The 13,671-nt window shown below is 40.8% G+C and overlaps 1 protein-coding gene and 1 non-coding gene across 4 annotated transcripts; both read left to right on the forward strand.

The window, feature by feature from the left end:
- The first annotated feature begins 2,357 nt into the window (after positions 1 to 2,357).
- Positions 2,358 to 2,476, forward strand: LOC120602285 (5S ribosomal RNA). Its single transcript, XR_005652681.1, has one exon. It is a non-coding gene; the product is annotated as a 5S ribosomal RNA (ribosomal RNA).
- Positions 2,477 to 7,195: 4,719 nt separating this feature from the next.
- On the forward strand, positions 7,196 to 13,126 carry ARMCX5 (armadillo repeat containing X-linked 5). 3 transcript variants are annotated; one of them, XR_005652679.1, is made up of 4 exons: positions 7,196 to 7,260; positions 7,478 to 7,536; positions 11,383 to 11,439; positions 12,908 to 13,126. XR_005652679.1 is itself a non-coding variant. In XM_039862388.1 (2 exons), the coding sequence occupies exons 1-2, from the start codon at positions 10,036 to 10,038 to the stop codon at positions 12,917 to 12,919; spliced, it is 1,416 nt and encodes a 471-aa protein (XP_039718322.1). In that variant the 5' UTR covers positions 9,917 to 10,035; the 3' UTR covers positions 12,920 to 13,126. The 3 variants fall into 3 exon arrangements, 1 of the variants encoding a protein (XP_039718322.1); XR_005652680.1 differs by lacking the exons at positions 11,383 to 11,439; positions 12,908 to 13,126 and adding an exon at positions 9,508 to 9,923; XM_039862388.1 differs by lacking the exons at positions 7,196 to 7,260; positions 7,478 to 7,536 and having other exon boundaries at positions 9,917 to 11,439.
- The last annotated feature ends 545 nt before the right edge of the window (positions 13,127 to 13,671 follow it).

A 13,671-nucleotide genomic window follows, 5' to 3' on the forward strand; every position in this document is an offset into this window, starting at 1 on the left:
AAAGGCACATGGAAAGATACTTACATTAGTCATTTGATAAAATGCAAATAAAAATAGAATGATATATTTCACACACACCAGAATGGTGCTGTGTGTGTGTGTGTGTGTGTGTGTGTGTGTGTGTGTGTGCGGGAATAAATGTTAACAAAGATATGGAGAAACTTGAACCTTCATATGTTGCTTGTGGGAATGAAAAATGTAGCCGCTATGGAAAACAGTTTGGCAGTTCCTCAAAATGTTAAACATGTATTTACCATATGACCCAGCAATTCCACTCCTGGATATATATCAAGATAATTGAGGATATCACATTAAAGGAAATCTGATATATTTCATGACAGTGAAAGGGCAGGGGTTAAATGTCGAAAGAGATCCAAACCTGAGGCTTTGCCAAGGCACAGAAAAGATGCTCTCTTGGTGTATAATAATTCTACTAGGAGAAGACAAACACTGTTCAAATTACTCTTAACAAGTTTTCCTTACAAAGAAATAAAACACTTGAATTCTAAAAAAAAAAAAAAAATTTGTTCACACAAAAACTTGTATGCAAATATGCATAGCAAGATTATTCATAATAGCTGAAAAGTAGAAACAACCTAAAAGGCCATCAATTTATTAATGGATAAATAAAATGTGGCATATCTATACAACAGAATATTATTCAACAATAGAATGAAGTTCTGATACCTGTTATAACATGTATGAACCTTGAAACCGTTATGCTAAGTGAAAGAAGTCAGGCATAAAAGACCACATATTATATGAGTCTATTTATATGAAATGCCCAAAGAGGCAAATTGATAGAGACAGATAGCAGATTAATGGTCACTAGGGTCTGGGGAAAGTGGAGGACTAGGGGGTGACTGATAATAGGTAAGGAGTATTATTTAGGGTGACAAAAATGCTTTGGTAGTAGATTGTGGAAATCTGATGATTGCAAAATCTTGTGAATATACTAGAAAATCACCAAATTATGGTTGTTTCACCTTAAAATGTTACAGTATGTGCATTATAATCCAATTTACAAATGATTAGAAGTTTTTATTTTAAAATTTCCATGTGTTATGGCCTTGAACATCTTTCTCTATGAATATGTATTAAACTCCCTTGTTCTTCCGAACAACTCCACATTTCTGTTTTGAAATTTAGTGAGCATGAATGCTAATAATAGATGTTTTGGTTTTCACTAGGTCTTTCTTCCTCATTGCACATGCTCATGCTGGTACATGAATCCCAGCAAAAAAAGTGGCATAGATTTAATGGTGGCATTGCATGGTCAGTGTGTCTGTCCTGTGGTACTAATGGAGATTACCTGTTCTTCTCCCACTCCAGGTGCCTTCAGGACAATGAGTGGAACTACGCCAGAGCTGGTCAGGTCTTCACTATGCTCAAGGTGAAGTCTGGGTATCAAGTGGTTTAAAGATAGATGTTTCTGGGCTTTTTGCAAGGCCAAGAATGTGGAGGTTGGTGCCCTGGGAATGAAACTCAGGGAGCTAGCTCTTCTGAAATCCTGACTCCTCCCCTACAGACCAAGGGCACGATCCCAGAGGAGGCCTTCAAACAAATCACCTAAAAACAGCCCTTGGATCTCATCTTTGTCTTCATCCATATCGTTCTGGTTTCTTTTTCTCCAGTCTATGACTAGGGTTGGATGCCTGGCTGACCAAGAAGCCAAAGTTATCTAACCACTTGAAGGGTCAGTTATTCTGTTTATTTTCCCCACTCATGATCACTATTTATTCTCATAATAACGAGTAATGTTTCACATTGTATGTCGTGTGTCTTGCATTTCTCTTCCCCTGCCCAATCATGTGCCAGTGGGTCCAGGACTGAAAGGCCCTGATCTCTCCAACCCCAACTCCCCCATTTACCCTGGCAGTCCCTAGCAGATACATCAGGTATCAACTCCATAGGTAGTTTGCCAATAAATCCTGATGAGAAGAGATACACACTGTTTTCAGTGATTGGCTTCTGGAGACAGTGTGACTCAGTCTGATGCTCTACCTAGAGGCCCACAGATGCAGGCATTGGGTCTGGCATAAAGGGGCTTTGCCAGGGATGCTTAACACAACATGTAGGAACCTTAAAAACATAAGTGAAGGAAGGAAGTAACAAAGGACCACATATTGCATGATTCCATTTATATGAAACACTCAGAATATGAAAATCTATAGATATAGAAAGTATATTAGTGTTTTCCAGGGGCTGGAGCAAAAGGAAAATAGTGCATGATTACTTAATGGATATTGAGTCTCCTTTTGGGGTGATGAAATGTTCCAGAAGTAGATAGTGATGATGGTTGTACAAAATTTGATTGTACTAAATGCCACCTAATTGTACACTTTAAAATGGTTTAAGTCTACGGCCATGCCACCCTGAATGTGCCCGATCCCATCTGATCTCAGAAGGTAAGCAGGGTCGGGCCCGGTTAGTACTTGGATGGGAGACCACCTAGAAAGACCAGGTGCTGTAGGCGTAAAAAATAAAAAAAAATAAGGGATCGTAAGCTGACAAGGTCCTTTCAATCTGTGAGGGTTGCCTTGCCAAATAAATAAATAAATAAATAAATAAATAAATAAATAATAAATAAATAAATAAATGGTTTAAAAGGTGAGTTTTATGTTACATAACTTTTCCACAATAAAAAATTGTTAAAACATGGATAAACCACGAAAATATTTTGCTAAGTGAAAAAAGCCATTTATATGAAATATCCAGAATAGGTAAACCATGGTGACAGAAAGCAGATTACTGGTTGCCAGAGGCTGGGTGGAAGGGGAATGAGAGTGAGTGGTTAATAGTATGAGGTTTCTGAATAATTTCTGGAACTAGATAATGATGATGATTGTACAACATTGTGAACATACTGAATGCCACTAAATTGTACACATTAAAATGGTACATTTTATGTTGTCTGTATTTTAACATAGCCTTTAAAATTCCACAGTGGAGTCCTTTAAAAATGATCCTGAAATTTTCATGAATATAATATATTTACTGTAGAAATGTGCAAAATACAGAATAGTATAAAACCACATGGGGAAAAAAAGTCACCTAATCCAAATCATGAGCACAATTACCACTGCTGAGTTTTGCTTTTCTTTGCACATACTCTTTCCCTATATAATTTATATTCTGGATAAAATTGTTTTAGAGAATTTTTTTTTTCATTTGGCATCATTTCATAAGAATTTTCCATATGTCATTAAAATCTTCCTAAACATTTTTTAAAGCAATTTGCAAACTACTACAAATAAACAAGTAGAAAAATAGTCAAAGCAAGAAATGGCAGGAGCAGAAGCTTTTGCAGGAAGAAGGGTCAAGAGCGTCTATTTTTAAAATGGAAGAAATAACAGCATGTTTAATGCTGCCAGAAAGATAAGTGATTATAACAAAATCTTTTTTGTGAAGATATATATGTGTATATGTGTGTGTGTACACACACACACACACACACACACACACACACACACATTCACATTGCTAAAAGTCTGGAAAGATGTATACCTAAAGTTAGGAGTATTTACCAGTGTTATGATATGCAATACCTTTTTTAAATTTTCTTATAATTACTAGTTTTTCTATTGTGAACATATATAGCTTAGGTAATAGAAAATAAGTTAAAGGATGGGGAAAATAGACATTCTCAATAATTTCAATAGAAAAAAATTGCAAAAGAAAAGAAGTTGAATAATTTTCAGAGCAAGGAACATTTATAAAGCAACATGAACTGAGTTAAGAGTATGGTCACAAGAACCATCTCGCTGCTCTGTTTCCTCCAATGGAAGGGCCAAAATCTGGGACTTTCTCAAAACAATAAAGACGCCTAAGAAATAGAAAGTATATCTCCCAAAATCATTATTTTCAATGGCTACCCTTTCTACTCTTTGAGTCTTTTATGAGTATCAAGAGTGTTGGTTCATATCACACTTCTGTATGGATTCAAATACAGTCTCTCCTGAATGGAAAGGAAGATTGTCTTTAATTATCTTTATTTTTAATACTAGCATCAATAGTAGTATAGCATTTATTATGGATTTACCTAGTAAACTAGATTGTGACTCACACAGGAGAAATGTGCAGTTAAGGGACTCTTGGAAGCTTGTCCTTCAAATCTGGAGTGTAAGCCGTCTTACACTCATTAATGCCATTTCAGAATTGGAAACCTTCCTAAACCAACAAAAGGGTCTCTCTCACTGTCTTTACTAACATAGTGGCCCAGTTTAGAGTCCAGGTGTGTAGGCCTGTGGATTTGGAGCATTTCAAAAAACATGTAATATAAATATTTTAAATATCCTCTGATTCTAAGGCATATTTTATTTAAATTGAAATTTGTTTTTGAATAAATACAAACAAGAGGTTCAAAGTTCAAAAAGCACAAAATTTCATACAAGTAAGTCTCCAAGTCTCTTTCTCACCTTTGACTATCTGCCAATAAGGTACTCTCAAAACAAAGGGCAAACCCTATTATCAGTTACTTGTTGATATTAACAAAGATATTCAATATATCAGTATATGTAATAAAGTATTTTTTAAGTAGATGAGAGTACATTAATCATTGTTCTGCACCTTGCCTTCTTCACTTAAAATAATACTCCATAATTTATTTAACCTACCCCATCCATCGACGATCATTTAAAATTTTTCTAATCTTTTGCTCTTAAAAACAATTCTGCAGTGAATATCCTTGTACACACAGCATTTTGCAATGTACAGATATTACTTTAGGATAGATTCTTAAAGTACAATTGTTGTTTAATGGCTTTGTGCATTTGTATTTTGATAAATCTTGCAAAATAACCTTCACAGAGGGTGTAACAATTTATGTTCCAACTAACAATGTATAAGAATACCAGTTTTCCCACCTCTTCTTTAATACGATGTTTTCAAAATTTGATGTTTTCAAAATTTTCGTTCTTTGCTAATATGATAGGTGAGAAACAATATATCATTGTAACTATAATTTACACTTCTGTTATTATCAGTGAAATGAAACATTTTCTCATATATTGAAGAAACATTGATTTGTCTTTTTTATGAACAATCTGTTTACATATTTGCCTTTTTTTTCTATGGGATTGTTGGTCATTGGTCTTTTCTTCATGAATTCATAGGGGTTTGCTATATATCCAAGAGCTGAGTAAGGCATAGTTTTAAGCATGAATAAAAGACAGGAAAAGAAAAAAAAACAAACAAACCACTAATATCAAATCTAAATTACATGTATTCTCCCAAATATTCATTAAAATATGAGATAGTAAGACACCTCAGGTTTCTTTCTAAAAGATATTTTTTAAAAATCCTTGCTTCTTTCCCCCAATGAGGAATTATATAGAGAGCATCTTCTGTGTGGCAGACTCTAGGCTAAGGTCTGGGGCTACAGATATCAAAAACAAAGACACATCTATAGATAGACATTGATTTGCAACCAATAGAAGATTCCATGGAATTCTCATGACTCAATGGCCCCTCACTTCCTTCAACTATTGATTGACTTCTATGTGTGGCACTAAAGAAACAGTGGTGAACAAGACTGAGAAAGGGGCCCTTCCTTCATGGAACTTACGGTCTAATTCAAACTCCCTCCTGCCACTCCATGGAATGGAAAGTCAAAAATTTTTATATATTCAGGGAGAAAGGGCATATGCATTCATTAGTAGGTGGTGAGAGAAAAGGAGGAGCTGGGATCTGCCTTGAGACCTGTGCGGGTAGTGTCCCTTTTCCTTAGAAAGGACAGTGGAAGAAAAGCCCGAACCTGACCTACCTGGTGCCTGACACTTGGCCTTGGGGCGACAGACAGGGAGAATTTTATGAGCTGATGCAGGTTCCGACAGGGAAAGATCCTCTTTTTTGGGCAACTGCTGGGACTGCAAAATGGCAAAACGTGTTACTATTTTGAATGAGAAAAGAAACTGTGACAGAATGACTTTGGGCACAGAGCAGTGGGTTGTTTCATCGGGTTGAAGGTCTAGGTCTGACCTCCTATAGAAGAGGGTCAGTGGTGAGGCCTCTGTAGGAGCCCCTTCTCACCTTCCTCCCTCTGTGGCCCCATGAACAATGAAAAAAGAACTTGGGAGGGCCGCCCCAGAACCTCCATGGCAGTCTGGCCTTAAACTGCTTTTCCTCTCTCTCTCAGCTTGCTTTCCTGACATTTGCTGTACCCATCTGACTTTTTGTGCAGGAGATAGGTGGGTCAGGCCTAAAAGGGGCTCACAATGGGATAATGGGATAATTTGACATTTAATCCGTTCTCACTTTAGTAGCTGCTTACCTCTGTTCCACTTCCTCCTCCATTTTAGGTGACAAATAAGCAAACTATGCAATGCGGGGTGGAGTGGGGTGAGGGGTAGGTGGTTCACAGGCACAAAGATATTTGGGTATTAATTATCTTCCATGAGTGCACGCTTGTCTTCCTCATGCCCTGCATATTTAGGTGCGGAAAATATTGTGGGCATCAAGAAATCAGGAGGGGAGGCAAGGCATAAGAATGGGACATGTACACACAAGGGTAGTTTGGTATTCATATGCTTCTCTCCGTCCATTTCTGCTTTCCCTATATCCATATTCTACCTTTACCTTCGACTATTTCCGTACGAAAAATCTGGTAGGAAATAAGGGCGAGAGACGCAGAGAGGAACAAGACTAAGGTTTTTGATATTGATAAACAAGTCAGACCAGAGCATCCTTCCAGACGCCCCTATTTCGTGTAGAAAACTGAGGGTTTGGAGGGGATTCTCTTATGAAAGCGACACAGTTTTTGGAATAGGTGAGAATTTATCCTCCTCTCAGACTCCAGCCTCTCTTCCAAACTTCGTACCTCGGCTCCCTCCCCCCAACCCGCCCATTTCGGTGAGCCTAGGGCTTTGGAGAAGTGAATGTTCAAAAGGAACACTTTGGTATCCGTCCGCCCTGTCAAGCCGCGGCTGATTCACTAACGCCACCGCCCTAAACTCAGGTACAGTTCAGTTCGGAGTCGAAAAAAATGTAGGCTTGGTAGGGGGAGCTCCCCAAAGAGGAGAATACCGGAGACCCTTTGATGTAAGCCTGCTTCTCTCCGTCCAGAGCTATAACCAGACCCCGCCCCTGCCTGTTCCAATACGAGAAACTGCCCGGGTGGGATGGGCGGAGCTCACTGACAGAGAAGTGCAAAGATGGTATCAGTCCGCGTCCATCAAGCCGGATCCCTTTAAACAACACTAGCTCCTCCCCCAGACCGTTTTGGTATTGGGGACGTGGCAAGCAGAATCTGCGGAGGAAAAGGTAGTTGTTATTTTAGTCACTAGGAGCTGGTCCTTGAGGAGCACTAGGGACGGGAAGGAAAAGGGAATACCAAAAAGTGACTATCGTTTGGCAGTTACTGCTCTTAATCTGATAAAGCAGGTGTCTCGTCCCAGGTGCCGGGCCAATCCCCAAACACAGTCGCCGCCATTTACTCGTGTCCTTGTGTCCATCTGACTGTCCGTCCCTCTTTCTGTAGGGCACGGCACCCTTTGAGACAAGGAAATGAGAAAACTGCCCCTGATCCAAGCAGAGCAGGTCAGTGAGAAGGTGGGCATCGTTTGGGAGTGCGGATATGGGTATCAGAGATGAATGTGGGATACGTGACCTGGTCATGGGGCGCTGGCGGTGAGAGAGAGAGAGGGATAGAGGTAATTTGAGTGGCACGCAACGATAAATTTAAAATGATCTGTCTCTTGCTTGATTTCAAGACCCTCGCCTAAACTCCGACCATGTTTGGGAAAGGAGGGGAGTGTAATAGCGGCTTCTAGCGGAGAAATGGCGGATTACATAATAGGAGGAAGAGCTGTTGCTACCTGTGAGAACAGTCCTCTGGGGAGCCCTGGGAGGGAGAGGGTGTAAAAGCTGGTTGTGTCTGATAATTAAGGCCCTGAAAGGTCTCATGTCCTGGTTATTAGTCTGACCATTAATAACCATTAATAACCACGTCTTTCCCACCGTCTTTTCATTTGGTCTTTGGGTGTGTATCATGTATTTATAAAGTAGGTCTGTCCCTAAGTGGGCGGTACTCCACAATTCTGTAAGGATCTGTAGCGGGCAACGGACCTCAAGGGAAGGAGATAAGAAAAAGAAAATTAGCCTAATTTTTGTAAAGTGAGTAGTGCTTAGAGGTGGTATACGGCTAAGACAAGAGCAGGTAGGGGTCTAGGGGAAACTGCAGATCTTTCTGCCAGCTTTCCAAGCAGTCCGTTATTACTCCCATTGTGTTGCAGAAAATGATAGGCTTTGAAGAGAGTAAGGAAATGTAAGAACTTACGTGGAATTTAGAAATAACACTTTTTATTGATTTCCCAGCCAACTTCTATGGCTTGTCTGAGCATTCCATCCCTACTGACACCACCACCACTATCTTGCATGGATGTTTGAGTTGTCTCTGCAAGGGAATTGTAAGACTTTGGGAATGGAGCAGAGGGGATTGGAGATGTGGGGTGAGGGGGAGGAAAAAAGCAAGGTAGAAAATTTTGGCAAAGAGGTACCTATATCCAGAAGGAATTGGTGCCCTAGGTGCTGCTCTCTCTACCAAGGACTCAGTCTCCATTGTCTCCTGTCTGTTTATTTATCTCTGTATTTGTGAATCAGTAGGTCTGTGGAACTCTCAGTTGTTGTGAAGGTTTAAAAATAGTAACCCAATGTGAAGCTAAGAAATGATGAAGGGCAGTACCCGGTGTATGTTAAGATTGGTGCAAAGGTAGAAGGCAGGGGGTGAATGAGACTAGAGAATTATATCCCTTCTGTTTTGCCAGTTTTGTAACCCCTGTTCAGTCCCCTGATGATTTAGTTGGGAATCTTCATAAGTATTGGGGGTATAGAAGGGTAACGTCTGCTTTTCTCACTTCCCGCCTGATTTTCCAATCCGTGTGCTTCACCCTAGCCCAATTCTGAACTAAGGAAGTGCCCAGGCAATCACTGAAGAGGAAAATGGTGGGCGGCAAGGAAGAGGTGGAGCAGCTCTTGATGCGGGGCAATGGGAGGAAGGGACTGGGAGGGGAAAACACTAGACAAACTGCAAGTATAGGGAACAGGGACTGAAGTGTCTACCAAGAGATCAGTTTCTGTATCTTTCTATATGTTTATTTGTCCATAGATCTGCCTGTAGGTCTGCTATAGGGCTTATCATCATTGGAAGCAAGGAAAGAAGGAGAAATTAATCTAGATCAGTGCAGGTTGGTATGGGTGTGGAGACTTCCTCAGTAGTACTATAGGATGAGGTAGTGGAGATCTGCTTGGGTCCAGCAGGGGTAAAGAGCCAGTCTAGGGACTCTTCAGTTGCTCTCACTCCCATCCAGTTTTCCTACTCCCTATACTTGTTTTGTGTCTAGAAAGATTACTAGGACCTATAGTTGTAGGGAATGTGCAATTAAGGGAGAGATTGCTAATTACCTACCTCTCCCACTTACACTGAACTTCCATAATCTCAGGTCTCTGTGCTAATCAAATGAAGAAAAAATGGAAGAGACTCAAAGCCCCATTTCCTTCCTCCACCCCTAGGTCCAACTTCAGTGGCAGATCTGGTGGCCTTGGAGTGGCTGAAGACCACCACCCTCCACCGGGCTGCGCTCAGGCACACAGCCATCTTTCCTTTCCCTGAGCGAACTTCCTCTGCACGTTGTTTATGTCATTGGCAGAGCCTGTAGTTGGAAAGGGGGCTGAATGACTACTGGACTTTGTATGAAAACACCAACCTGGGACAGACCTTCAGTCGAGGCTTTGACAGGGGTGGGGGTGTATAAATTGGCCTTGCCTTTAATTTGGTTCATGACTGGCTCCAAGGCTAATGCAAAGGCAGAGGAAGGGCTGGGGCTGGCCCAAAAGCTGGAATCAGTGGCCCTACCAACACTAGAGTCAAGGCTAAGATCCAGACCAAGGCAGTGACTGAGGCAGAACTGAAAACAGGACCAGTGAACCAGGCCAAGGCTGAGGATGGAGCAGTGGCCAGAAAACAGACAGTGACCTACATTGAGGCCGTGGCTATGACAAGGGAAGTGAACAAAATGGAAGCTATGACAAACTAGAGTCATGGCTGAAACTAAGGCAAAACTTCTGGCAGAATCTGGTATAGTACCCCCATACAATTCAAAGGCCATGCCTACATCCAGGGTCAGTGCTGTGACCAAGTATGAAGTCAAGGCTGATGCTGGAAGTGAGGCCACTATCAGGTCCTTTGCCAAAGCTGATGATAAGGCCAATATTGGATCCAGGCCCCAAAGAGAGAGAGAGGGCAGCATCAAGTTTAGGGCTGGAGACAGAGGTGGTATTATTATCGAGCCCAGTGATGAGGATGAAAAAAATATCTGCTCCTGGTTCTGGACTGGAGAAGAGCCTAGTTTAGGGTCCTGGTTCTGGCCTGAAGAAGAGAACCCTTATCAAGTTTATAAGCCTCCACCTAAGATCCAGGAAAAGCCCAAGCCCACACCCAAACACGAACTTACTATAAAGCAAAAAGCAGCAGCATGGTCAAGGGCCAGGTACAGTGTCCTAGTCCCAATAGAGGGAGGAGAACAATCCTTGCCTCCAGAAAGGAATTGGACTCTGGTCGAGACCTTGATTGAAACTCCTCTGGGGATTCGGCCTCTGACCAAGATCCCACCCTATAACGGGCCTTACTTTCAGACCTTAGCTGAGATCAAAGAACAGGTTAGGAGTAGGGAAAAGTATGGGCCCAATCCAAAAGCCTGCCGTTGCAAATCGCGTGCCTTTAGTTTAGAGCCTAAAGAGTTCGATAAACTCATTGCCCTACTTAAGTTAACTAAGGATCCTTTCATTCATGAAATAGCTAAGATGATAATGGGCATCAGTCCTGCTTATCCATTTACCCAAGATATAATTCATGATGTAGGTATTACTGTTTTGATTGAAAACTTGGTCAATAATCCCAATGTTAAAGGACATGCTAGAGCTTCAAATATGGTGGATGAGAACTCTGAGTCTTCTGAAGAATCAAAAATAGGAGAGTCATATATACATCAAGTTTGTAAGGACGTAATTTCTTGTCCTTTAAATTCCCCTGTTCAACTTGCTGGACTAAAATTATTAGAGCACTTGAGTGTGAAATTTGAGGATCACCATATGATTGCCAATTATATTCCAGATTTCCTCACCTTGTTAAACAAGGGAAGTGTCAAAACCAAGTTTTATGTTTTAAAAGTATTTTTGCGCTTGTCTAAAAATCAGGCCAATACAAGAGAACTGATCAGTGCTAAAGTACTGTCATCATTGGTTGCACCTTTTAACAAGAATGAGTCAAAGGCCAATATTCTTAATATCATTGAAATATTTGAGAATATAAATTTCCAGTTCAAAAAGAAGGTGAAGCTATTTACCAAGGAAGAGTTCACTAAATCTGAACTTATTTCCATATTCCAGGAAGCAAAAGAGTTTGGTCAGAAACTCCAAGACTTAGCAGAGCACAGTGATCCTGAGGTGAGAGATAAAGTTACACGATTAATACTCAAACTCTGAATAGCCTAATGTTCTCACAAAGCTTTGAACAATTTTGGTGTCATAGTATGAAACCAGTGCATATGATAAGTTCAATATTTATGTCATCTGCATTGATTGAAGGAGGCAGTTTTATAGATACCTAATGCTCTTGAGAGCTGGAATATTTGTTGATTTTTGTGCTATATAAATTGAGATAATTTTAGTATTTTTGTAACATGACCTGATAACGAAACTATTCATCCTGGTAAGCTATACTTCTGTGCTTTATATCGACATAAGTGTATTCATTGCGACTTCATTTACATGTTAATAAAGTTGCATGCTAAAACTGGCGAAAACATTGTCCTAGTTCTTCAGTTGAAGTCTAGTGAGACAGATAAAGCACAAACAACATAAAGATGATAAACAGCACTGTCTGTGTCTGTAGGAGGGTACAAACAAAACAAGTTGACATTGACAGATCCTTTAGTTTCATGTTCAAGGAGTAGAATCACTCTATATAAGAAGACACAACTGTGTGCTACTAGCTGACATCTGGACTAGTCTGGGGAAAGGGGTGAAGACAGATTTAGGAGAAAGGGAACACAGATGCTTCTATTCCAGTCTTGAGTCCCAGAACTTGTGCTCAGCCTTTCATATAGGATGTCTCATCAGGATGCCTTAAACTTTTTAACCCTCACGAGGATTCCTGGTTCTCATCCTCATTCAGCAAAGCCATGGAATGTGGCTCTGAAACGACCCAGTGCCACTATGCCTTCCACAGCCAGGTACCCCATCTAGAGGTAACAGGTTTATGGCTTCATCTGAGACTCTTCCCCCGTAGTCCTGAACCTCAGATGATGGTCTTCCTGGGGACCAACTACAGAAATTGCTTCATGGATAGTCCATTTGTCCCGCCTTCAGAACTGTTTACTCTCATCCTTGCATTTGTTTGCTGGCCAATGCTTTGCAATTGGTGGCAATCTGTTTTTACTGATCCCTTTTGGTCAGAGCTCAGCTCCTGGAGACAGCAACAGGATACAAAAGTCCTTTAGGAGTGTGTGGTTAAGAAGAAATTCCCCTAATCCCACTGTCCTGTCTGTACAGTTTACAGAGTCAAAGCCATGTTGGCTGTACTACCTGTTTAGACTTAACTAAAGTTAGGTTCTGGCTGGGGGTTTGTGGTATAGCATGCCAGAGTATAATTAGGTATCGAGTCATTCCTGCCTTTTCTACCCTCTGCCTCTTTTGCTGTTATTATCCTCTTTTCATTACTGCCTAGAATTGGTAAATATAGATAGTAGGATCAGTGAACAAATACTGGTCTTTCTATTGAACTTCCTCTCTCTCCTAACCTTGTATGTATTGGGGAGAAGGCCTAAACTGAAGGTGTCATGTACCCCTAAGTTCAGCAACTATCTCTAGTTAATTTCTATTAAGGTCAGGTCTGAACTTATATTTCATCTAGGAATTAAAATGAAAGATAACCAGCCACACTTGGACATTAAAGGTGGAGAAAAAAAAAGAGCAGGTAAGCTTTTTGCAACGTGCAGTTGCAACTTAGACCAGGGGCCCCAACCCCTGGGCAGCGGATGGGTAGCCAACCTGTGGCCTGTTAGGAACCGGGCTTCATAGCAGGAGGTGAGAGGCAAGCAAACAAGTGGAGCTTCATCTGTATTTGCAGCCACTCCCCAGCGCTAGCATCACCGCCTCAGCTCCACCTCAGACATTAGATTCTCATAGGAGCACCGGTGTCTGGTGCCAAAAAGGTTGGGGACTGTTGACTTAGATGATTATCGAAGTTTTTTATAACTTGCTTTTTAATCCAGAGAACTCCCATAACCTAGAATTCCAATAGTTGTGGATTTTGTTTTCACAGTTGAGGATCTTCACAATACAATTGGACCAGATCCTTTGGAAATATTGTGTGTCTCAGATTCCCTCTAGAACACACATTTAATCAGTTGATAGCTATAGAATTTTCCATCAGCTAACAAGAAGGGTGAATGTGGGGTATGTAGGTATTTGTATCAAAGCAAGAAACTGATGGGCTCTTCTTAGTTGGAAACTGGGAGACAGTCATTCCCAAATTGTTCCTGAGGTGTGCTTAAAGTCAAAACTTCATCTATTGTTTCATCTTCTTTCCTGGAAAAAATAATTCAGGCAAGCCCCTGTAGTATCAGGGCTGATCCAGATGTTACTTGTCTTAAAATGTCGCTACCTGAGAGTAAA

The sequence above is a fragment of the Pteropus medius genome, unplaced genomic scaffold (genome assembly GCF_902729225.1).
Source record: "Pteropus medius unplaced genomic scaffold, Ma_sr-lr_union100, whole genome shotgun sequence".
In the NCBI taxonomy this organism is placed as follows: domain Eukaryota; kingdom Metazoa; phylum Chordata; class Mammalia; order Chiroptera; family Pteropodidae; genus Pteropus; species Pteropus medius.